This window comes from Catharus ustulatus, chromosome 1 (assembly GCF_009819885.2).
Source record: "Catharus ustulatus isolate bCatUst1 chromosome 1, bCatUst1.pri.v2, whole genome shotgun sequence".
Taxonomy (NCBI): domain Eukaryota; kingdom Metazoa; phylum Chordata; class Aves; order Passeriformes; family Turdidae; genus Catharus; species Catharus ustulatus.
In genome coordinates this window covers 6,141,304-6,167,601 of record NC_046221.1, presented here as the reverse complement: position 1 = coordinate 6,167,601, position 26,298 = coordinate 6,141,304, and the positions used below count along the sequence as shown (strand labels likewise).

Below are 26,298 nucleotides of genomic sequence, written 5' to 3'. Positions count from 1 at the left end.
GAGCAGGGTTTTCTTTATTCTTTTGCACACAGATTGGTGATTGCCAAATATCCGCATCAGGTTTGGGGCTTGAATTGCTTGAGCTTGTGTTTGAGATTTCAAACAAAAAGTGTTCATGATTAACATAGTGCAAAGCGTGTATCTGTTTCCAGTTGTTGTCTTCACGAACCTTTTCACAGTGCTTTGAGCTTCCTCTTTGGTCTTCACGAGTTACACAAGGACTTCTCAGTTTGAATTCCTCAAGGAGAGATAAACAGGAGGCAGAGAAATCAAACTAGACTGGCCTTGCTCTCAGTGCCTTGCTATTGGATTTCATAAACCATTTGTTTAAACATATTTGTCTTTAGTGGTTAGGAAAACCATCTCTGGGGTTGCTTTAGTTGGCAAAGGGACCTATCTGTAGAGAGCATGCTGTGCATTATGTATGCCTAGTGCTGTTTTATGGGCTATCACAAATCAAAGGAGACTTGTTTGAATTTCATCAGATGCTCCTGGCTACCCCAGTCCAAATTCATATATATGAGGCCTTTATATAAGAAAATGCAAGAAGTGTTGAAAGAATATTGGTAAGGTTACAAAGTCAGTGCCTCAAAATCTGAGAAACATTTGGACACAAGCAGCTTGTCCAACTTAGATTCCTTTCTTTTCTGCAGATCCTTTAGGATGCCCATTTATAAGCCTGTAAGGTACCACTGGAGCTGTGCTAAGATTTCCTACCGGGCCTTCAGCTTTCCCCATTGACACTGGGGTACTGGTGCTGTCCCCTCTCTGGAGAGGACATGTCAGTCACAAACAGTAACATATGTTCTGCCAAAGGACTCCAGCCAAACTGGTGACATTCTCCCATGGAATGCAGGCCCCATGTAGATGCTGTGGCAGATGTCAGCCTTGTGCCCTCACCTGTGTTGCCTCAGATGGCAATAAGGACCTCCATTTCAGCCTCTGAATGCCACCTTTCACATTTATTTTCTATCCTGGGATTCACACACTAGGTCGTATGTAGGCATTTGTGGTGAGACACCTGAATTTGGGTGTCTCAGTCTTAGCTGGCTCCTGCTCATAGTGTCAGTTTACCCAGTCCAGTTTTCTTCAGGAGGAATTGATTCTGTTTAATCTTTTGGAGGTGGACAGGAAGTGAAGTCTCTTTTGCCCATTCCCAATAAAGCTGTCTCACTCACATCCTCTGCTTTCAGCCACTTTGCACTGTCCCTGCCTCATGCCTGTTCTTAATCCCAACTTCCATTCTGTGGATGTCTTAACTCGTTTCAGTCTCCTTGTCCAGCAAGTATTAGATTCTGTCCTCTACCTCTCAATCCCTTGCTCCTTTTGAGATATTCTCAGATACCACAGCTGCTTACTTGTTAGTCTGGCCACATTATCTCCCACATTTTCACTCCCCTTATTTGAAGAAGCTCAGTTTTTCAGTCCCACTGCTGCCAGTGCTTGCCCAATGCAAGCATTAAAGTCCTGTATAAAGTAGTTCAATTTAGGTTCATTTCTGTATAGACAACAGAGATGTTTGCCTTAAGCAGTCTGTCCTGCCAAGTCATAACTCTTAGACCCAAACCAAGGAGAAGCTAGAAATCTCCTAAAATTCACCAGAAATTTTTTTCTTATATAGAAATATTCTCTGCACCATTTTTTAGGAATGGCTTAAATATTTTGGCTGAAGTTTTCTCAGCGTCTTTGGGCAGACGCAGCTTTGGAAAATTTCTGCTCTTTCTCATTACAGTTTGGCAAGGCTTGAAGGCAACTTAAAACAGGTTGTTAAAATAGCAATTGCAAAATACTACATTCAGATGCAATCCTTGTTTTGAGCATGTGGCTGTAACTAAAGCCGTACATCAAGCTTATGACTTTAGTTTTGTAATGTGTTAGAGGTACTGACTTGCTCTACAGCTTTCTGAGTAGCTAACACAGAAACTACTTCTTAGTGATTTTCATAAACTGAAGAAATTTAGTAGTGGGGTAAGATCAATATGGACTGTTCTGCATTGTCCTGTTACCTCATTTCCTTAATGGAAAAAAAAAAAAAAAAGACATGAAGTTGGTCAGAGAGTTTAGCTTAAGCTGCTGAGTGTTTGTGGTTACATCTGGAGGAACAAACTGATCTGGTGGTTGCTTAGGACAACAAAATTAATGTCTCAAAAATTCTGTGTGCAGTGGCACTGGTTGCCATGAGCGTGTTGGTGGAGTGTGTGCAGGGACGTTTGTGAGAGACAGAAACTTGGAGATACATCCCTGAAGTGCTGTGTTTGCTTTTTGTTCCATGACTGATGCCAGTTCTTTGCAAGAGGTGCTCCTCTGTCAGAGTTGGTATTTACCATCTCCAAACGTTTCATGCTACAAGGATCTACAGAACATTTATTATACCTCATATACAGGGACCCACTACAGTCCAGTGTCACTGAAACCAAAATCTACCACCATGATGTTCTGCAGGAAAGGGGCTGGAGTAATCAAGACTGCTACCAGCTTTTTATTCTGAAATTTTCTTTCCTAGCCGGAAGAATTTGTTAGATAATTTTCCAAGGTGGCTGTGGAAATGTGACTGCACATAAAAAGATGAAAAGCAACCACACAAAGCACTTTCACATTGGGGCAGGAAGGAAGGAAGGAAGAAGAGGAAATCCTTTCTGTCCCAAGCACCTCCATTTGAGCATGTGAATCACCTTTTCTTCTCCCAGTGATCCACTAATCAGTTAATGCAAGAACATTATGCTTGTCCTTTCAGTACACGAAGCTCAAAGTCTAGCACTAAGTTAGATAAACCTCTTAATTTTTGTAAAACTGAAGTGAGGAATGGATTCAGAAAGGTTAACCATGTCATAAGCTAGTGGATGTTGCTGGTACTCACTTTACTCTGGATGGTTCTGAAGCACTTGTCTGGGCAAGCTCTGGATTGGAAGACCACAGCAAAAATTATCACAGCGAGGTTAAGGCTGAGACATTTTGAGGGATACTGACTAGACTGTCTTTCAGCTGGGATGTAATCTAGAGTCTGACAGGGCATCTGGATCATCATTCACTGGATTAGACATTGGATTTGGACCTGGGGAAGGAAACTCCATCTTGGAAATGCACTGCTAGTATCTCTTTGGTAAAAATAAGTGTTTGCTCTTAGAAAAAATAAGTGTTCCTGTAGGCAACCATGTAGCCCTGTACTGTACTCCTGTCAATGTTTGGAGTTGCCCTGGATGACTCTTTGGACAGGATGCCTGTTAGGAATAAGTTTGTACAGAAGAAAGGGGAATAGTTATTATTCTTGCCTAAAAATAAGCACAGTATTGAGCTTCATAATACATTTAAATATAGTCCAGTCAGTGGTCACTTCCTTCCGTGACCTTGAAATCTAGCATTTGAAATGGTGTTTTCCAGGCAGTTTTAAGGTTTTAATTTTCTTCTTCCAGATGCTTTCTGCTTCCCTTCTTCCTGCCTTAGAGCAAATAAACCAAATTAGCTTTCTACTGATGCTCGAGATGTCAGTGTATTACACAAAAATCTGACTTCACAGCATAGCTTCCAAAGGCAATGAAAGGCTGTACTGCAAAGTTCAAGTTAGATATATTTCTCTTATTCCTTTCCCAGAAACAGTCTCTGCTGATAAGCTTTCAGTGGAAATTTGTACTGATGCTCTGAAGAGAAGTAATCAGATTCTTAACAGCAAGGAATGAATTCTGTATGGAAAAATCTTTCATAAAAAAGCTTTAGCTGAGGTGGAAGCCAGTTTATCATAATGTCTCTGTGCTGTCAGAGTTTCAGCAGGAGGTCCCCGAGGTCTTCCTGCAACTTGTTAAAGGGGCATATTTCAGGAGCATTAGAGTGGAAAGCTGTGGGACTGAGAAATCTGTTTTCAAAAGCTGCTTTGCAATCAAGAGAGGCAGTGGTCCTGGAGAAACAAATATCTTGAGCTGTACGTGGATGGAAATGTTTATTCTATTTTGGAACTTTGTAGCTGGTATATTATGCCACACTCATAATGTTTTAATTCAAGTCCTGGGAGAGGGTAAACCCAGGAGTATTTTGTAGCTGCAATTCCTCCTTTTTTTCTTCCAAAATAGCTGACAACTTGTGCATTCTTAAGAAATCGCTGCTAATAGCACACACAAATAGTAATTAACATATCCTAAAGTAAATAAAATTCTCTTTTTGGAATATATTACTGGGCTGTAGGGGAGAATTATTTTTGGCAGGAGCTCTACAGAGGTATCTGTCATCAGGGGCTAGGTTGAAAGACTTTCTGGAGTTGTTTGCAAAGCCCTCAACCACTGGCTGTTTGTTGATCAAGATCCAAAGCTGCTGTTTGTCATACTCAATGCTGGTGTTGTGGCCAAATGACTTCTCAGGTTTCTTGGTGCTTCCTTGTTTGATTCCGTATTTTTATCTTTATATCGGAATTTCACTAAACAATACTTGTTACTGTATGTTCTGTTAAAAGGTACCTCTGAATAGAGTGTGGCCTAAAAAAACAAAGAACAGCCAGGAGGGCAAAAATGAAAACAGCAATGTTTTTGGAAGAGCCATTAATGGTTTTTCCTATTCATGGTAAATAAAAAAGACTTGTCATAGTACCTGCTTGGTCTAAACTGATGCTCCTGGATTTTGCAAATCTGACTGCACAACCTGGTGTGGAAGAGTGATTCTTGCTGATAAATCAGTGGAAATATTATTAGATCTTATATCAGGTCTGTCAGGTCTCATTGGACCTGCCATAGCAAAGCACAATTTTGCCCAGGTCCATGTTGGGAATCAGCTCAGAGATTGGGACTGGGACCCATATCCACCACCCCTATTCTCATTGGAAAATGTATATAGGCTCAAAAGTACTAGAAAAGGAAGAAAAAGACATTTTATGAAACACATAAGAATATGCTTTGAAATACTGAATGTTACCAAGAAACAAGATTTCAGTCTCCAACCTTCAAAACAGATGCTCCTGCTGTTTATGGGATGTGTTGCTGTTCAGAAGCTGCTCTGGTGCTGACAGCTGGAGGGAGGTGGTTGGGCACTCACAGGGGGATTTCTGTCAGCCCAAAAGCCTTCAGACTTTTGTTACCCAGTGCAGCACTCTAACTTAGTGATTAAAATAAACACTATATAAATGTGGTGTTGGAGGTATGGAATTGGTGTTTCCAGGAGGTTTTCAGGATGTGATTGGGCAGAGTGCTGGATATCTCATCTAGGCTCCCTTTCCATGAAAGATTGGTCTGGATGATCTTTTGAGGTCTTTTCCAACTTGGGCTTGTCTATGCCTTGATGAAAGATGGGTTAAATTGGTTGATTTTTTAAAATTGGTATGCCATAATTAATGTTCAGATTGCAATCTTCAGTATTTTTTTAGTATGATTCATAAAATCTCCCCAAAACAGATTTGGGGCTTGTGGTGCTGCCCCCAGTGGAATCTGGGGTGTTTGGGGCAGGTTTGGAAGCCCTGATGTCTGTGAAGAGCAACTTTAGTGAGAGGAATCAAAGAAGTGATGCTTTATGTGTAGGTTGTAGTTGTTGTTGCTATTTTATTTGTGTGTTTAAGTCAATATTTTGTCAAATGTACAAAGTTTAAAAAAATAATAATAATTGCTTTTTCTTCCAGTTCTACAAAATGCTAGAGGTATTAAAAAAAACCAAACCAACTCTTCCTAAACAAACATAGTCAAGATATGATTGAGAAAAAAGACCCATCAGCCTTCAGGGCTTGCTGGAATTTATCTACTGGGAATAGAATGTGGGTACCCTGCCAACCTCAACCACAAAGTCATCCTTCATCATTTAAAATATGGATGTAACAGGGAGGCCATGGAGAGTGGGAAGAACTAAAAATATTCAACTGCAACAGTAGTTTTTTATGCATGTGCCCATATTTATATATACATGCGTGTGTGTATTTTTTCAGATAGATGTGCATACATTCAGACACATTATTATTATTTTATTAACCAGAGTCACAGTATGAGTGACAATTTACACCCTTTCTTTTTGTAAGGTGTAAAGGTTACAGCCTTTAAAAGACTTCCCCTTTTAAATTATTTCATGAATCTCTTAAGTGAAAAAAGTCTGGTTTATATATATGCCTTAGTGATTGCTTTGTGTGCAACTTGTCTTACTTTTAAAAAACTCAACCCAAGAAAGCAAAAAAAAATTAAAACAAGAATACTGCAGAAACTGACATAAATGTTTCTTCTGATGTGATCATTTGTACTTGTATTCGATTTTTTAAAAAATTGTTGGTTCTTTATTAGTTGGATTCTTTAAAATCAAACTGCATTCACTTTTCTTTAGGCAGATTTTGTGTCCATGATGTATTTAAAGTGCTGCTGTTTGCAATGAGAGACTTTGAGAGCACACCAGCCCTGTGTGCCACACCACCCTGTGTGACATCTCTGCTCTGACACCAGCCCTGTGTGCCACTCCAGCCCAGTGTGACATCTCTGCTCTGACACCAGCCCTGTGTGCCACACCAGCCCTGTGTGCCACACCAGCCCAGTGTGACATCTCTGCTCTGACACCAGCCCTGTGGAGCATCTTCCCTGCGAGCTGGGGAACCACCAGTGCTGTGGGAGTGGATGAACCACTCTCAGGAAAATGGTCCATCTGTATTCCAGAAACCCCTGTGATCATCTCTAGTTACACTCTGGCTGCTCATTCCAATAGGAGCCAGCATAAAACTGTGGATGTTACTATTCCTGGAGCGTTCATGCCAGTCTGAAAGTGTTGATGTGGCTCGTACTTGTTACATTCAGCCCCAACTGCTGCATGTCTCTAAATTAAATTGAGTGGATAAACTCATTTACTTCTCTTTTAGTTAAGCTGGCAAATTCTTTCTGGTGAATTTGTAACTCCGTATCAGGTTTCTGCATCACGATGTATTTAAAAGTATTTCTTTTCTGGCAGTGCTGACCTACTTTAAATGCTGCAAGGTGCTCTTACCTCTGTTTTTTCTTTTTTTTTTCTAAAGCCAGTTAATACCAGCAGAGATCTTTGTACTTCAGCTTCTAAACCTTTGATGACATTTTAACTGTTCCTTCTGGTATGTAGGCAGCCACTTTATCCTTTTCTAGGTGGGTCCTTGCTTCAATTCAAAGTTAATGGTTACTATTTATTGCACACCCACAAAAGGTAAAACCTACATAGAGCAAAGTTGCTACGTGCACAGAGTGCCTTAGAAGGCCCAAAATCCCTGACCTGAAGAACATATTGTCCCTAGCCAGGCTGTACAAAGATGTGAGGACGTGGGTAATTCAGCTGGGCCCTGCAGGCATGGGGACAACTTCAATGAAATAACTCAGCATCCACCACATCAGTCGAACCTAAATCATGAGGTTCAAAGAAAACAAAATTTGCTGTGAGCGTGCAAGAGCATCTTAATTCCTGGATGGGTGTGCTGTGATGTTATTGTAGAGGGATGTTTTCTTTTGAGTAAATAATTAGTGCTCTCCTGAGAGCTGCAGATGTGCTGTAGCATTCTGTGTTCTCCACCATAATCTCTAAACCAGTCTTAAAATGTTACAGACTGCTCAGGTGTGGCTGGGTTTATGTGCAGCTAATTACCATCACGTTTTTCTCCTTTCTGCCTCATTTTTTCACCCTGTTCTGTTTTTTTTTTTTTGGCACTGACTGCCTTATCCCTGTTGCTGCCACAGCCCCCAGGAGCAGTGCATGTTGCCAAGACAGGGAGCACAGAGCAGCCCAAAGGCAGAGAGATCGAGGCAGCAGCAGAGCTGAAGCATCTCCATTCATCTGTGTGGCCACTGCTGTGTCCTCATGGAAGTGCTGGTCCTCAGAGATGCCACTCTGGGATCAGAGAAGCTGAAAGCCATATTGCAGAATTCACATTTATATCTATCCAAATAGCCTTTGCACATAGATATAAAAGGATGTTATGCTGGTTGGAGCTCCCCTGTTGGAGTTCTTACCCATAACCCACCAGATCCTACTTCCCTGTGGTTTTCTCCCCTTTCCAGGTGCTGCACTATCATTCTTCTATTGTCTTGTGGGACTGTTTCTGGCCTACAAAGGGTGTTTCTCATCCAAGCTCTTAAGGGGTACAGTAGAAGCAAGGTAAGACCCATCCTGTGTCCTTCAAAACTTTTTAAATTCAGTATAGAACAAAAACAGTGGGGACTCTGAGCTCATCCACAGTGTTTAAATCTGGTCATCCTGAATTACTGATTGCTATTGATTCAAAACCTCCCAGCTCATCAGTGATACCAGTGTGGCAGCCCCTCCAAAGGCCCTGAGCAAAGCTGAATGAGGCACCACAGAGTCACCACCAAGTTCCTGACATTAATTTTGCTCTCTGGCTTATTCATCCTCAGAGACCAGGCCATCTCTGAGGAGTTTCACCCACACCACAGAGGATTATAGTCCAAAGTGTTGGTCCTTCACTCCCTGAGTTACAGAACATTATAACCTAGCTCAGACTTGGTCGTTCTCCCCAGGCACCCAGAGATCTCCACTGACTCCAGACACAGCACAGCTCTGCACTGGCACCTCTCCAGAAGTGTCTCCACCCTTTTTCTCCCACCATGATACAGGAAAGAGGCTCCATCCCTCCATCTGTGAGATCCTGACAGGTGGGAAGGGCAGTGGGGTCCATGTGGAGCAAGCACAAGGTTGTTGTTGTTGTGCAGCCTCCAGTACTGCCTTTGTACAAACACCATCATTTCAATGTCCTCTGCATCTGGGTATATACACAAATACAGAGGGAAAAACCCCTCTGTGTGAGTCCTGCTGAAGAGCTAGACTTGAGAATGCAGCCATCCTGCTTTAGGTGTGCCTGCTGGCTGAGGCATCCCTGGTGCAGTGTGATCCATCTTCACTGCAGAGGCTGGCAGGGTGCTCCCTCCCCCAGGAGAGATGGATGATTGCTCACTGGGGTTTGATGTTTCTCACATGGATGTTCTTCTTCTGGCTTGTCAGCAGTGAGTCAGGAATCCCAGCTACTTGGTTCATTGCTTGGTAGATCATGCTGAAAAATTGAAAGGAAAAAATTGTGGCTGTTTGAGATGAAGAGAAGGAGTAAACTGTGGATTTTTTTTTGTCATGGGATATTTTTCTCTACTCCTCTCTTTTTCAATTTTGTACCATCCCCATCACCCTGCATTGCAGTTTTGCCTGGTTTGGGTGGGGTGGACTCCACAGTTCATCCCTCCTACCTCTTGAGGCTGAATGTTTTTGGTGTTTTTCTTGTACTCCCTTTTCCAGGTCTTGCAGACCACAGCTATCCTTTGCCTGACATCAACTCTTGAGAGACTATGTTGGGTGTTCAGCTAAGAGCTGGTGTATTTTATGGTGCAGTTAAGAATATTTTTCTCCCCATTTCATCTTCCCCTTGGGCTCTGCTGGTCTCCCAGCTGCTGCTGTTGCTTTCCCTGCCCTTCAAGGAGTTGCTTCTCTCATCTGAGCATCCCCCAGGTGCTTTGGCTTCTTGGCTGGAGGCTGTACATCTGTGTTGCACATTGCTTTTGGTTGCTGCTCGTGCTCAGTAGGAGTAGGGACAGGGCAACCATGAATATGATGGCTGTGTTGGCTGTAAAAAACTATGAAAAATCTTTCTTAATTACACACTGAACAAAAGCCCTGTCCTGCCATGCAGAGCTCTGGCTCACCTTGCACTTCAATAATTGCTGTATCTGCTTTGTTCTGAAGTGATACCTTCACAGACAGAAGCTCCATTGATTTCAAGGCACTGTTAGCCTTGTAAGAAAAAGGAAACTATAATGGAAGCTGGCCCCATGAACTCATCTAATTTATGGAGTACTTACAAACCCACCATATCTTCATGGAAAATTATGGACTATAAATAACAACAACCAATAGCCAGACATTTTCAGGCTCCTCTGGGAAAAGTTGTGGAAGGTTGCTGTATTGCCAGTTAGAAATTTATGATACTTTGGGCTTGTACTTGGACCAAAAAGGTGAAATAGGCTTGGTGTTTTGGAAGAGTTCGAGGAAATTGTGCAGGAATTATGTGCAGTCAAATCTGAAGCTGTTTGAGAGGTCTGGCTCTGAATTTTTGAAAACCAAACTCTTTGAATGGAAAAATAAACCAGTAAAGAACGCCTGTTTCAGTTGGGCAAAGAATTCTGTAGCTTTATGCTGGTGAAAATGTGAGAGTCATAAATCTGCTTTGCTCAGAGTTTGGTCTTTGGGCCATAAGTGAGTGTGTGATTCACAGTCCAAGACACAAGCAGATTTTGGTGATTTGTTTTCCCTCCAGCATTACTGCCTGGTAAAGAGTGATAATCCTACAGTCAGTCTAAATATGTGAGTGATCTGAAAGTGCTCTGAAAAGAACTTTTTTTTAAAGACATATATGTATAAAATGAATAATGACTGCTGAGCTTGAGATGCAAGGACTTAAGAATTGAGGGGAAAAAATTGAAAATATCTGAAAAATCTATTGTCATGGAAAGTTAATTATATAAAACATTTTCTGGAACCTCTTGAATTGTCCTTAATATGTAAGGAAGCAAGGAGATGGCTGGACTTTTGGATCCCTGTTCATAGAGATTCCTAGAACTTGCCAGTAAAATATGGTTGAAAACATCATCAAATAAATTTATTTGTGTAATTTCCCATATTACACCATCAGTAACTCACTGCTGCTTTTAGCCAGTGAGCCTCAGCATCTCTGATAGAGCACAGGCACTCGAAATCCCAATATGAAACAAGGCATTTATTCAGAAATTATTAGTTGGTTTCTCTCAGATCTTCACCACTTGCTTACACAACCACATATGAGCCCAGGTATTCAGTATGGGAATATTTAATAGAGAATATATAAATATTTACATAAATGTGATTTGGACACCTCAGGCCTGCAGATTCAAGAATCACTTGGGCTTCTTTGGCAGGACACATCAACATAAATGAGAGTAGTCATTAAATAATAGTAAGAAATGATAGCAATAAAATCTCCCTGCCTATTTTTCATCCCAGAAGGGTGAAAGAAAATGGCAAATTATTCAATGTTTTTAATGTCTGTCAGAAACTGGACAGAATCCAAAAACTAGTTCAGCAAATATTTATGAAATGGTATCTAAACCATTAACTGTTCTGCATATCTGAGATGTAGTTGTGCAATCTGTTTCACACTCCTTATTCAAAGGTGGGGGAGGAAAAGGCATGTTTCTGTGCCAATCAGACTTTGAGACCAGAAACAATTTTAATATATATATTTTTTTTAAAAAAAAAGCTTTTTAATAAGTCAGGATGATTTTTGGCATTGGCTACATTGACCTGAGCCCTGTAAGTGATTTGAAAGGGATGACTTAGGGATTTGGGACATTTTCCTGGCTGCTAATGCCCCTTTTTATTTGATCTGATTGCTAATCAGAGTAATCCTTAGAAGTTACCTATACAGAGAAGCATTTGACCTGAACTGTGCTTTGTAGGAGAACCCTTTTTATTCCACTATGAATTCAATCTTCCCTTTTACCCTCTCTAGGTCATCCACAGATTCCTTCCTTTCTTCTATAGCTCAAGGAGGAGAGACAAAATGTGTTTTGCTTGCTCCAGCTAGTTGACTGGTTTCTCTTGTACCCCTTAAACAGAATTTAAGAGGAAGCTTGTTTATTTTCATAAACTATTTGTACATTCTGCATGCATAAAATATTCATTTATCTGGGGAAAAAAAATCTAAGCACCAAATATTTGTGCATGTTTCTGTTAAAAAGGGCTGCCAGTGATCTTGTCTTGAAAATATTCAAGCAAAAGCTGCCATTTGTGAGTGAACACTATGTACCATTTTCAGCTTTTTTGCTCCCGAGGGGCTTGTGTTATCAGAGGCACTTAGCACACCAAAGGAAGGGAGAGCAGTGGATGGTTCCTAGGATGTGCTCTCTGCCTGGCACACGAGGAGTGTCACCTGCCCCTCATCTCTTTTGCTGCTGGAGAAAAGGTACTGCTCAGCCTCAGTGATATTTGTTATTTGATGTGGACAGAATTAAGGTCAGTGTTGGCTGCATCCTCTTGCAAAAGGATGCAGCATCCTCCAGTGAATGTGAAAAATAGACTGAGAGTGATGTGTAAGCCAAGTCCACTCCACTGGTTTAATGGTTTAGTGACCTGGAGTCATTAATTAAAGCAAACCCTCCATCTTAGGGAGTTTTTCAACAGATCCTCACAAATGTGTTTTGAGATGACCAAGATAGGATTGGCAATGTTCTGTGGCTCAGGATCTGGCCACGTGTTTCTCCAGAGAGGTGCCAGTTCATTGCATGGTGTTCTGATGCCTCTGCAGGGATGACCTGTCTGCCTTTTGTTTTCTTTTGCTTTGTTCTAGCAGAGGTGTCCTCATCTGAGCCAGCCTTTGATAGCATCTTGCCCAAGGATATGCCACCATGGTCTGGGGAACAATTTCATTGCCAGTAAAGGACAGCGTGAGACTGGTTGGTGGAGTAATCAAAGCTGAATGGGTTATAAAAGAGGGATTTATCTTGATGAAGAAGAAAACTCAAATCCCCACCATCCCTCAGCTCCTACTGGGAGAGTTTGCATTGCTCTGCTAAGCATTTGCTCATGTGGTGCCCTTTCAGAATGACTATTATCTTTTTTTGGATGGTGATACTTTTGATGGTTATACTTTGTGCTCTGACATTTTATTTTCCCAGCGAGGTCTTTATAATAAATTAAAAAGTCAGCCAAGTCATCCCCTGTTCATGCTGCAGATGGGAAAACTTAAGCCCAGAGAAATAATGTGACTTTTGTGCAGCTACAAAGTGGAGCTGTGGTTAAGTGGGAAATAGAGCTATTATGGAGCAGCAGAGACTGCAGCCTTGAAAACGCATTTACTGCTGTGTGCTACCTTCCCCAAGGTATTTGATACCGATGCAGCCACAACCTCAATCATCTGAAACTTCTCTATTGAAAACGGGATCTTTTTTTCCCCCCCCTTTCAGACCTCATTAAAAACACCCGAGGTTTTTGAACCCTGAGCATCTCCAAACGCGCCCAAAGCTGCCCGGCCCCTCCCGCGCTGCCGGCAGAGCCGGACCCGCCGCGATGCCCGATGCTCTTGGCAGGGATCCCGCAGCGGGGACAAACCCGCCCGCCTTCCTCCTCCTGCGGTACCCAGGGCTCTGCCATCCCCGCGATGGGAGGCACGAACACACCCAGCCCTGCTCCCCATCTGTTGCAGCATCGGCTCCAGTAGCAGAGCCCGAGATGTTTAAATGCGCTTGCCTTTAGGGAAAAGCTTTCAATGCAGTTCTTCGATGGACGTTTCCAGCCAGACTGCAGGATTTTTCAGAGCTGTAAGTCAGAGCCGGGGCTCGATCGTCCCTGGGTTTCTCTGGATTTGATTATTTTTATTATTAAATTAATTTATCTTAGAAGGGGAAAATAGGCTTTGCATTCATTTAGGTGGATGCTCGAGTGCACTGCAGGAGGCTGCCGAGAGGCAGGAATTCTTCAGGCTGTGTAAGAAATGCATGGTTCTTGGGTATTTTGGTTTTTTTATCGTGTTTTGTCTCTTTTGTATGCATGACTGGCACGGGGCTGTTGTCCTGTTTTTAGAGCATTTAATTAGAATAGATACTCCAAGGCTGAACAACATGTTCTTTTATCTAGTTAAAGAATGTAGCTTGGGTTTGGGTTTTTGTTTTTTTTTTTTCTTTTTTTCCCTTGCATAACTTTTCATTAATGTTTTGGAAAGAGAAATTATCATTTGAGGGGTGTTCATTTATTTTCAGCCTAAAACCATCTGGTCTCTGCATCCTGCAATGCTTGGTTTCTCCTACTGCTCATCTCAGCCTCCTGAACTGCTGAGCAACTAATTGCCATGGCTAGTCACTGCAACCCCAAATCACAGGTTTTCAGGAACTGCTGTTTTGCTTAATGATTTTAATTTGATATTTGATGAGGTTTGTCAGGATAAAGAGCTGTATTACTGGCTTCATGTGTTCCTCCTTGCATTTTTCCCTTTTTACTACCAGAATTAGTGCTGAACACACGCAGTTTGCACTGCAATTAGTGGATCTGTGAGATAATGAACATCCAAAACGGATGAGGCGGCTCCATCCTGGGATCAGAGCCTGAAGGGTTTCAAGATCTTCTGTTAGTGGGGTGATGGTGAATAGCGAATGAAATTTAATCCAGTGTAAAACGCAGGCTATTTTGCCAGCATCTTGTGTGTTTTGCTTGTTGTTCACCGTTATGGGCCACAGGAGAGATGAGGCTGTCAGCCTTTGGGGAAGAGAATTCACGCTCAGCTCTGTCCCCTCTGTGGTGAACGCAGGACAGGCAGGAAAGCAGAGGCGCTGCTGACTTTGAGCAGCCCTGGGAGGTGTGAGGAAACTGGAGTTGCTGCAGCTGGGAGCCTGGAGGGGCAGGATTATCTGATGGAGGAGGGAATGATGGGCAGCAGGATGAAATGGATCCTGCTGGCAAGGGGACAGCCCTCAATTCAAAAGGAAGCAGTGGGAAACCCAGCAAAAGAAGACTTGGTTGTGCTTCAATTTAGTGCATTTTTATTACTGGGAGTGAAATACAAATGTATTTACTTTTTAAAAAATGCCCGAGTTTGAAATAAACAGAAAAGCTCACCCACCCCTCCCAAATCCACTCCATCAATCTGTACAGGGATGTCTGACATTCATCAAGAAGAAACTAGGAAAATTAAATGCAATATTATTGCAAATCTTTAAAGGCAAAACACAGAGTTGATGGAAATCACCTGTAACCAGAGTTTCCTTCAGGCAGCCAAGAGCCATCAGGTTTCAATCAGGAGGAGAAAATCCTCCTGTCATTTCAGCCTGTTTGGCCACCCAAGTAGGGGCAGTGACAAGCTGTTTTGAAGACAAGAAATATTTAATCATAATAAGTTTAAAATAAATGGCAATTAAAAACCTGTAAGAGCTGGTTACCATGTCTGTATGCACATATGATTATACAAGTTTTCCTTATGCATTGCCCTATATGACACCATGTTTTATATGTGTGTGAAAATAGTGATGCCCTGTGAGTTGAACTCTGTCACATCTACATCTGGGAGGACACAGTCACCAGGGCAGTTTGTTTCTGCTTCTCAGTGTAGGTGCCAGTGCCTTTGCTTTTAGAACTGATGTATATTTTGATAAATTTACCCTTTCTGTGGTGATGTAAGAGACACTTTCCGAATAGGTATCCGATGACTTCTAATGCCTGATTGTGGTTCTAAGTCCAATTGCCATTTCTAATAGGCCTCAAAATAAGAGTTAAGAAAACTTGGATGTAAATATATACTAATAGTTGTACAGCTGATCAGTACATATAGATAGAAATTAATGTTTCTGACGAGAAAAAAATCCCCAATATTTTTAGGACCATATTACTGGCATAAACCTAATTTTTGGTAGTAATGAAAAAATAAAATCATTATTCTGAATCAAAATTTCCTGCTTGTGGATTTAATTTATCTTGAGGGGGAAAAAAAAAATTCTGCTGTGTTTTGCTTTGTTTTGTTTCCTTCTTGGGTGCTCATTAATTACATGGGAGGTTTTCAGTGGTGCTTCTTGGCAGGATGGGTATCTGTGCCAGGCTGAGCTGCAGGCAGGGGCTCTCCCTGAGCCTTGGTTTGGTAATTCCAGTGTGAGCTTCATTTTTTTTTGTGACAAATGGGTTTGGACTGTCTGCCACATGGCTTGGAGCAACAGCCAGTTCTAAAATGGCCTCTCCCGCGCCAGGCTCGTACTCTGCCCATCTGTCACCGTGTTCGGGGTGTCCTGCTAAGTTGGAAATGTTTCCCACACTCTCCAAGCAGGATCAAATGCTTCTCCACACATTTTGATGCACAAACTGTCAGCCAAATCAAATCAAATGCAGATTTGCCTGTTTCAGCTCACCAGTGCCTGCTGGGTTTTAAAGCCATTGCAGAGGGCAGAAATGACTTTTGGTATATGTGGATAACGAGCTTTTTTGGTATATGTGGATAACGAGCTTAAGTTTTCAGTTGGGTTTCTCTGAGTGTGTGTTTGCTTGTCCTTTCTCCTCAGCTTGTTCAGATTGGTCTGTTGTAATTGTGGTGCTTAAATGGATTCATAAAGAATAATAAGATAGCTACAGTCTGATATGGCTTGTTTTTAAGGTTTTCTTCTCTGCACTAGATCTAACCTAGGAACTATGTCTGGAAAAAAATAACTAAGTCATAGACCTTGAAAGAAGCCTGAAGTTTACTTGGGGAAATATCTTCCTCAGAATTTTAGTACTGCATGTACAAGAATTAGAAAAAAAATCCTTGGGTATGTGTCATTTCTTCCCTTCCCTCTCCATGTGAGGATTATTTCCAAACTGGACCCACTGCAAAAATTTATTTTCAGTGGTGGCTATTTCTAGTGTGAATGAGTAATCTCTTTGTTGTGTTCTTCTCTTTTGTCTCATTGTTCACAAGATTTTCCAGATGGGCAAGTATTTTTTCCATATTTCTTCCAGAGATGGTCACTAGTGTCTTCTAATACCTTCATGCAAGCAGAATTCTGATGCTCTTTGAAGCACATCCCTTGAGACAGACTTCAGCAAGTGACCAGGGCTTGGTGTGTGTGGGCCTGGAAGTGTGAGATTTACTATCCCTTGGACATTGCCAATTCTCTTAAGAAACATGTTTTTTCTCAGAAATTGCATAGCTGGCCTCTTTTCTTAAAATTTAAATTCTGGGATTTTTCAGTTGGACACTTCAGATGAAGGTGGTTCCTTCATCTCACTCCACTTGGAGCTCACCCCATCAGAGAGCTAACCCTGTTTTCTGCACAGCAGCCAAAGTTGTGAAAAGAAAATGTCACATTAGTAATACCTGGAAGTGCCCCCGGAGCGTGGGGCCACTCCCGGTGTGGGAGTGTGTCTCGACAGCGAGCAAAGCCGGGATTGAAACTGGGCTGAAATTATCCCGGCTGGGTCCTGCAGCCCAGCAAGGAGGGAGCTCACAGCACTTGCCAGAGTGCTTGCACAGCATCCTGCGGGGATGGAGCAGCGTCCCCAGCCCCAGCATCCCCAGCCCCAGCATCCCCAGCGTCCCCAACCCCAGTATCCCCAGCCCCAGTATCCCCAGCCCCAGCATCTCCAGTATTCCCAGCATCCCCGGTGTCCCCAGCCCCAACATCCCCAGCCCCAGCACCCCCAGCCCCAGCATCCCCAGCATCCCCAGCATCCCCAGCATCCCCAGCATCCCCAGCCCCAACATCCCCAGCATCCCCATCCCCAGCATCCCCAGACCCAGCATCCCCAGCCCCAACATCCCCATCCCCAGCATCCCCAGCATCCCCATCCTCAGCCCCATCCCCAGCATCCCCAGCCCCAGCGTTGTCATGGCTACGCTGGTGCCGCTGCGTGCAGCCGGGGATGCAGCCGGAGTAAAGCACGCTCCGCATCGCCGTGCTCACCGTAGTAAGAGGCAGTCCCTGGTTTGGAAAGCTTTCTAAAGAGAGGGGGAAAACGAAAAAACAAACAAACCAACCAACCCGACTTTGTTCCCACTTTACAGACAGTAAAGATGGAGAGGTAAGATGCAGAGCTCATTTATCCTATGTTGAATCCTCCAAAGTTTAAGCAAATTGTCCACCCTGTCCCATACAGGGAAACGGGAGCACATTGCCCATCGAAGATGCTGGCTTTCCCCTTCTCTCTAGACTGGACAGAAAGTATGGGGTAGATGACTAGGGACAGATATCCTTAATGCCTTCCCAGAGCTAATCAAAAAAGCCAGAGCTGGCAATGAAAGTCTCATCTGAAGTGCACTCATGAAGCTGTTCTGGGATGGATATGCAGTTTGTAAAGCGCTTTGGATTCCCACAGCATGAATGATGTATTGTAATTTATTAGCATTGGATGTCACTGCTAACTGAAAATCTAGGAATGGCACAAAATCTCACTATGTCTCAGCTCAAAGTCAGGGGTGGGATCTAAAGGACATGGATCTGGGTTTGGGCAGAATACTGTCCTAAGAGTGTGATTAAGTCTTCTGGGTTGTCTTTGAGAATCTGAGCTTTCTTCTGTCCTTGAGGGCATTTTATATTGCTTCAGCAAAATAGAGCTTTAAATAAAGAGTTCAGAGTGTGATGAATGAAGACATCCATTCTTTAGGGAAAGGAAAAGCTAGTTTAGCTTACAAAATAAAGCATATAGTATTTATTGGTCTCTCTTTACATGTGGGGCTAAAAGTATAAGAAAGCTGTAGCAAAGTGACTGTGAACTTCATAGAGGTGAAATTGTTCTCTGCAACTGCAGAGTGATGTAGGAAAATGTGTCAGGAAGGCACCAAGAGGGAAATCTTTCCTCATCATGGACACCATGTGCTGGTCCCCCTTGACCTCCCATTCAGGTCTTCAGCACACAAAGCCCAGAATCATCTTGTTCTTCCTTTCCTTTCCTTCCCTAATTTCCTTTTTGCTTCTGCTTTTTTCCCCTTCATTTTTTTTTTTTAGTTGAGGGAATATGAGATCAGAGCAGGTCCCTTGTTTGCCTGGCTTTCCAGATGTAAGCTTTCTTCTAATTGTCAAGATTTTTCACGGTTATTGACTGACAAGAATGGAAAGAGGAGGCAACAGGCAGCTGTCTTCCTAAATGCAGTGAACTGGAAAAAATAATTGCAGTTCAAGTATTTATGGCAGAGATCTTTTGCCTGGTGTAGATGTCACCTTTTTTAGTCACATATATGCAAGGGAGAACCCTGCAAGTCCTTCTCAGATAAGGCCAGCAGTTGGGGGTTTTCAGTTCAGATTCTGTTTTTCTTGAGGATATGGTTTTTGAAGAAATTTGGCCAATAGAGAGTGGGGGAAAACTTAAAAAATGCAAAACACAGTGACTTTGAAAGTAGCTGAAGTGTGGAGATGATTTAGTAAGCCTCAATATGATCCCTGCATTGAATCCCCTTCAGATTGTTTGTTCCTGTGCTGCAGCAGCTCAAGTGTTTTTATTACATTATGGTAAAATCATCTTTTGTTTCCTGCAGTTCTGCTATTTCACTGTGGCTGAAATTGTGTTTTGTAGCTAATGCTGGCTTTTTTCTGCAAATACATTGGGATCCTGTGTCTCATTTGTGTAAGACAAACTCCTAAGTATTGGAAAGCACTTTTATTGGCACGGAGTATGTGCCATCTGAAGACGTAACATTTCCAGTCTCCTGCAGTCCTTCCTTAGAGTCATGTGTCTTGGTTTCTTAATTCCCTCATCACTCACCCAACCACATTTTCCAGGACTGAGGTGTGTTATCTTCTGCTTTTACCTTGTGTTTCTAATGTTTGGGTGCTTTTTGAATGAAATGTCTCGGCAGAGAGAGGTTGTCTTTGGCTGAGCACCCAGGAATAGCACTTAATAATGGGTTTGTATGTGGTGTCACAGGGGCTGTTGGGAGTTTGGGTTTCCTCCCTGGCATGCTTTCTCTGCTGTTCTCTCAATTTCTCTCTCTCTCTCTCCTTTTTTTTTAAGTGACATTTCATTATTTGCACGTTTGCTAGGTTGTCCATCTGCTGTTGTAATAAACACGCTGCCAGTCGCTGCTGTGTGGTTCGTGGTGAGAGGGAGCTGACAAATCAGGCTGTCCTGTGCTTGGGGATCCTAGTCAGGCTTTGCCAGAGTGCCTCTGTGATGGTCTACTGCTGAGGTGGGGAGCAGCACCCTCCACCACAGCATTTCCACACTGCCCTGAGCTCTCTGCACGTTATAAACACACTGGGGCTCCAGGCAGGAGGGATTCCATCCCACCCCAGGCTGTCTGTGCTCAGCTGCTCTGCAAAGGCTGAATCACTGGTGGGGTTTCCTGGCAAAAGAGCACAAGGCTTGAAAGAAAACTTCATTTTTTCTGTAAACAGCATAGGAATGTGTTCTAGTGATTTAAGATTGAGATTGAGAACAACACAAAAAACAATTCATGCTCTCTTGAAAGTTTTTTTGATGGATCTTGTCTACAGCCCCAGAAATAAACAAAAAAAAAAAGTGAATGTGCTGTAGACTGCTGGAGATTAATGCCTGTCAGGATCAGTTAATAATTTCAGAAATTAGGAAGGGTGTGCTGGATGCTGCCAGTATCCCATGATCAGGATAACTCAGGAAGAACAGCTTGGAAGACAGCTGTTTTCAGGGAAATATCAAGGACTTACTGGTTTCATGTCTCTCTTTAATCCCTTCCCTTTGAAATTCATAGTTTTAGCAGCTTTTTCTGCCCAAGTGGTGGCAATCCAAGCTGGAGGACCTGTGGTGAGAACAGCGGCTTCAGTAGCTCTCTAGAACCATGTCCACTTCTTGTTGCAGCTGAAAGAAATGTCTTTGAATTGCACATAGGCTGGTTTTCTTCTGCCAACTTTTTGTATGTATGGTTTTTTTACATAGAATATAGAATAATCACCTGATTGATGGGGATACTCACATACTGAGATCTGGGTAAGATTTCAGTCAGCCAACACCCTCTAACCTTTTAGATAGTGCCTCTTTGGGACTGAGTATTTCCCATTTGTTCCAGACATGTCATTTAGGGGGCTTAGCTTCTGTTATTTCAAATCTGATGCTGTATCCACCCTGAAGTTGGTCCTGCAGTCACCCAATAACCCCTGGACTGTGCTGCCTCTGGAATCTTCATACTGTGGACAAAACCATAGAATCATTGATGTGGGAAAAGGCTTCTAAAATCAAAGAGTTCACTGCAAACCTGCAATCTCCATCATTTCCTATTGTCCTCTTGCTTGTTTTGGGAGAAGAGACCAACCTGGCTACAAGCTCCTTTCAGGGAGCTGTGGAGAGTGATGAGGTCTCCTCCTCTTTTTCTCCAGGCTAAACTTCCCCAGCTCCCTCAGCTGCTCCTTGTGGGACTTGTATTCCAGACCCTCACCATCCCCCTTGCCCTTTCCTGGACACCTCCCAGCCCCTCAATATCTTTCTTGTAGTGAGGGGACAAGAACTGAGGACTCAAGATACAGCCTCATCAATCAATATCTTATCTATATCTTATTTCTAGCCTCTCAAACTCTCCAGACCTACATATTCTTTTTTTGGTGTTTTTTTTTTTTTGTTTGTTTGTTTTTTGGTTGTTGCTTTTTAAAAAAATACAAATAGCCTGAAAAGTAATAGCAAACAAATAAATTGGAATAGTCTTGTGCAGTACAAAGCTGGCTTGCACAAATCCAACCAGCTTTGTACATCTGTTCCTGCCCACTCCCATTGAGTCATACTGAGACTTAGTCACCAGCATCCTCAGTCTCACAGTGCAACATATATTTCTCTCCAAAACACATGCTGCAGTCTAGATGGCATGGGGGAGTGAGAAAAGCAAGGCAGTGAGCAACCTACTCCTAAAGGAATAAAGGAATGTAGCAAGTCTTATTATACTTTACTATAACTGATATATCAAAACAACAATAACAAAAGGACAGAAATTCCTGTGTATGTCAGTTTTGAATCTTTCCTTGTGCAATAATGGAGTGATTTGTTATAAATCCCCAAAGGCTTCTAGATAGGATTGTTCTCAGAAAAAGACAATTTTCTATTCAAGCAGAACTACCAAGCTATGCTCTCTGTTCCACAGAGATCAAACTGTGGATTCTGCTCACAGGCTATTAGCATATGTAGCATATTTGCTATTCAGAGTTTTGCACAGGCTTGTATTAGGGACAAATTCAAGGTTGATCTTAAAGAAATCTGCTGGTGTGCAGAATGCAATGAAAGAAACTGTTCACAGCTGATGTTAATAAAAATCCTGACCTTCTTTGTCCTTGCTAGGATACTTGAAGTGCTCATAGCTCAGTAATATCAGCAGAGGAGGAGACTTTGTTAAGGTGTGATGCTGAGGAGTGCAGCTTTTAGCAATCTTTTGTGAGATCAGAGCTCTTGTCAGCACTCAGCTTAATTCCTCTGTCTGTTGTTTTCTTTGTTTATTTTATTAAAGGAGCTGTCTCCCCATATTGAAAACTGCCTTAGTAAAGTGTCACCTTCTGCTTGAGTAATGTTGTAAAAAGAAGCTGTAATGTCTGGCAGGCATTTCACATCCTTAAATTTGGTGCAATCCTAGCACATATATAGAACTTAGTGAGGCAGAAAAATATTGCCTCAAAGGTGACACCACCCGTAGTCAGGACTGCGTGATGCTACCCACGCTAGGAGTCTGAAGCTGTTTATAGCTGAGGAACCCAGACTTACAGCAGAGGTTGGTCATGAGGCTACCATGAAGTTCTTCTGACCTGAGTCACCCCTGGAATGTGGCTGAAGAGTTGACCATGCTCGTGGGGACCCACCACCGTGGGCACAGATTTCACGTCCCCGTGTTGTTCAGTCGTTCTTCATGTTTGAATAGACAGTTGCAAAAGATGCCAGCAGGGAGCTGTTTGTGAAATACTCTTTTGATATCCAGCCCTGAAATTTTGGCCCACTGTTGAGCAGGGCCATAAAAAGATCCTGCTTCCACCCAAAATATATTGGAAATTGTTCTCTGGCCTGTCAGTCACAGCATGTCCCAGCTCTTTGGCTTCAGCCCTTGCAGAGAAGCTTTATCAGCCTGGCTGCCAAAGTAGCCTTGAAACTAAACAATAATGCAACAAGAATCCTGTTTATTCTGTGTTGTTTACTGGATTCAAGGCTTTAGTGGTCTGTTATTTAAGTGTGCAGCCTCTGCAACAGAGTTTCTGGAAGACCTCTTCTTACACCAAGGTCTCCAATTGCAGCAGTCTCCAGACCAGAGTGTCTGGGCAAGCCTTTCTGGCAGGAATTCTCCCCAGTAAGGAAAGAAACAGTGAAACTGGCTGGAAAAGGTGAAAAATGGTTTGGCTAACCAGATCTTGCTCCTGCTATTTGATTATGTGTGCTATTTGCTTTCTGCATCCTCAAATGTGGTTTTCTTTCCTATTCTCCAAAACAGTTCTGAGAAAAGCTTCTGTGTTTTCCCAGGATATCAAAGAACAAAAGTTATATTCTTACTTCTTTTCACACAATCCCAAATATTCTGATGTGAGGGATGCCAGAGGAAAAGGGGCTGGAATTAAGAAGGATCATCCTCTAGATGCAGGGGTAACCCAGAGCAGAATCCTGCTAGAATTAGTCTCACCTTTGGAGGAGACATTCACATGAAGAATCTGTAACCTTCCAGATAGATGTTGTTTGCCCAGAGGAAATAGGAAAAGAAGTGGTAGAGAAGATAAGTGCAAATGCAGACAGAATAATCGTGACTTGCACTGGAAAATCACCTGTTGAGTTGGTGTTGTGGGAGATTTCCCTGACTGCTGACAGGAGCACTGAGCCACAGTTCTGCTGTGTCATGGCTCTGCTGTCCTCCAGGAAAAACTCTGCTGTCCCTGGGGCTGTGTTCTTCAGTGAATATAACAGGAGCTGCCATGACAACTTCTTGTAAATAAAAGTGGATTGAAAACAAAATAAATCTGAGGCGGCTCTATGGCTATAAAATAAATCTAAAGTGCTCAAGAGGTCATTTTTTCTAACAGGATGGCAGGAGTGATGTCTGGCTGTCAGATGGAGCAGAGTGATGGAAGGACTGACTAAGGAGCACAAGCATGACAGGAAAGCCAGGTTAGCAGCACTAGGACCTGCTTTTTCTCTATACAGGGGTGATGACAGACTGTGGTCTCTGCAGAAGTTGTCTGTCCAAGGATGCAGTGCAGGACTGATGGACACAGGGCATGATGCCAGGGCTCTGCAGTCTGAAGGACTCTTCCTCCTAGGAGGACATCACTGTGTGCCTTTGACGGAGTTTTAAATGTCTCTGCAGAACCATGTGGTTGTCCAGGGAGCTGTTTCTAAGTGGAGTAAAGCAGAGCTGGAGAGCAGGAAAGCTGTCTAAGAACAGCTTCAGTCCCCAGCCACTGGCAGAGCAAGCCTTCTGTGTGTATCTGTTGGCATCACATCAGAGCTGTCACATCTGTGACAAGGGCAAGGGCTGCACCACTGGTCTGTCAAGAGTTCTGTGGTATTTTGCAACACTTTCGAAGCAGTTTGGTGTTTTGTTTTGTTTTGTTTTTTCTGCAGAAATGTTCATGAAGGGGAAATAACCACCTAATATTTCCTTGCTTAACCAACAGATTGTAATTGAGAGAGCAGCATTTGTAGCCTGGTGTTTAATGTATGTATTTATTTCCTTCTGTGAATGGATACTTTCATATATAGAATCCCATGAAAGACTAAAAAATTGTTAGGTGGCTGTTACAATTATAGACTTTTTCACAGGACTAAAAGTACAACTACTACCCACTTTGAAGTGTTCAGCAGTGCTCTATTAACAAAAAAAAGGTCTCATGCTGCCCAGAAAGCTCCAGCTCCAGTTATTTTTGCTTACAGGTAGAGATTTGTTTTGGATGTAAAGACAGATGAAGTCACAATACCTGCATGGTATCTGAGAGTTACATATCAGAATAGAGTCATCATCTGGGTTTCATGATGCTGTTAGATTTCGGACTTTAATATATATGTGGTTTTAAGTTTGGAATTGTAAATGAGAATTGAAATTTAGCTCCTAGAAAAATAGTTGCATCTACCTACCCTTTCCTGGTTTTGAAGGTTTCTGCTCAAATATGATATTTTGGTTTCATTCCTAGCAGTTCTAGATTTTCTGAACAGTTTTTTCAACCCTTATTAGTAGATATGTGTCCCCTTCAACCCAGTTTCTGCCATCCAGTCTCCAGCCTTCCTAAACAGCTGCTTTCCTCCCTGGAAGTTACACCAGGGAGTAATATAGAGGTACCAATATGGGGAGCTCAGAAGAGATTATTTTCTTGATTTATTCCATGGAAAATTACTTAGCACACATCAGATTCCAGCTTCTGCATTACTGAAGATGGGCAGAGGAAAATGTTGGTAAATCCTTTGGCTAAATTAAACACAGGGGACGTGTTTTTGTATAACTTTCATTAGGTTCTTGCATATCTTCACAGAGATTCTTCAATTAGGTCCTGCAGTAGCATATGAAGTGATAATAATAATGATAATCTGTAGATTGATGATGTTTATAAATGCCATTTATGGGTAAATAATTTTTATATGGAATAAATCATCTTAATTTTAATCTCTTCCTTGGTTTTGAGATGTTTCCTTATGTTTATTTCCAACCAAAGATGCCCAGGCATGAGGGAGATGTTACACAGCTGAGCTTTGTGGATAGTTCCATTGAATGTGCATAGGTAGGGCTGGGAGCAGATGAATTTGTCAGGAACATGTTTGTTTGGGGCCTAATGATTTGGGGCCAGCTTGGCCAAGCCTGGCTGCTGCTTTTTTTTTTTTTTTTTCCTTTTCAACTTGGCATGAATTACTCCCATGTGTTTCAGTTCCAGTAATTCAATATTTTGTTCCTTATTTTTGTTGCTTGTTATGTAACCAGAATATTTTCAAACACTTGTAAGAATTATGCCTGAGTTATACACAATTTTTGAGCATATTTTGACCTTAGTATGATTACACAAAGTGATGTGATTAGACCTGTGGCTGCTCGGAATTCTGAAGACAAGCAAGCCCTGCAGACTTCATGGATGGTGCTAATTTTTAATTAAGCTCTGTTTGATCACAAATTAAGTTTACATGAAATTACTATTTATTTATATTTTGAACTCTTTTAAATAGATGCAGATGTGGTGGTTGAGAAGCACTGAATCATTGCATGGGAAGGGTGATGCCTTGCATCTGGGAGGTTCTGTGTTGGGGAGTAATTCCTGACATTTAGAACACCATTTAGGGCCCAAAACTCAATTCTTCAGCACACAGCATGCTTCTGGTGACAGAATTGCTCATTATGTACTTTCCTGATCAAACAGATGCTAAACTTGACACTAACATAATTTCCTTATGCATGTAGAAAGGAACTCTAAAAACCCTGTGGCTGGAACACAAAGTATCATAAACAGAACAGACGGCAGGAGGTGGAATATAATTGCAGTTTGTTTTTGTTAGTTAAAAATGAGCATGTGTGCTTTTCTTATGGCTTTATTGTCTTCAGTCCTGCAGAATTGGGTGCTCCTCTCCCATTTGTGCAAGTGAATCAGTTATTACCTCCCTGAGCACCGTGTCAGTTTTCTCTGTCTTTTTTTTAGTAGTTACATATTTCTCAGAATGTTGACATACTATCATTCAGGTTGTGTTTATTGCCATAAATGCACTTTAAGATCATACATCCCACTAAAGGCAAGAGAGGCATTTGCTGAGCAAGTGGATGTGTTTAAACTGTAATTTCCTACCAATTTTTCTGTGGGGTTTCGATACCTCCCCTTGAAAGTTTTAACACAGGACTTTTGACTTTGGCTGTGCAGGTGGTTTTTGATGGGGATGAGGTGCAAGTGCTGCTGAGGGCTCCCTGTTCACTTGTAATTTACACCTGACATTGTCTCAGAGCTGAGGAGAACCATCAGA

General features: G+C 42.3%; 1 protein-coding gene across 5 annotated transcripts in view; it reads left to right on the top strand.

The window, feature by feature from the left end:
* The window catches only part of PRKAG2 (protein kinase AMP-activated non-catalytic subunit gamma 2), a 208,752-nt gene that overhangs the window by 40,472 nt on the left and 141,982 nt on the right, over window positions 1–26,298 (top strand). The window contains exon 2 of one of the 5 annotated variants that reach the window (XM_033057249.2): window positions 7,959–8,055. The exons of 1 other annotated variant lie outside the window; for it this stretch is intronic. In XM_033057249.2, the coding sequence (XP_032913140.1) occupies window positions 7,959–8,055 (97 nt within the window). Of the gene's footprint in view, window positions 1–7,958; window positions 8,056–12,908; window positions 13,254–13,400; window positions 13,420–23,456; window positions 23,476–26,298 lie in introns of those variants that run through there. 3 more of the 5 variants (XM_033057269.2, XM_033057277.1, XM_042779121.1) reach the window with 3 other exon arrangements.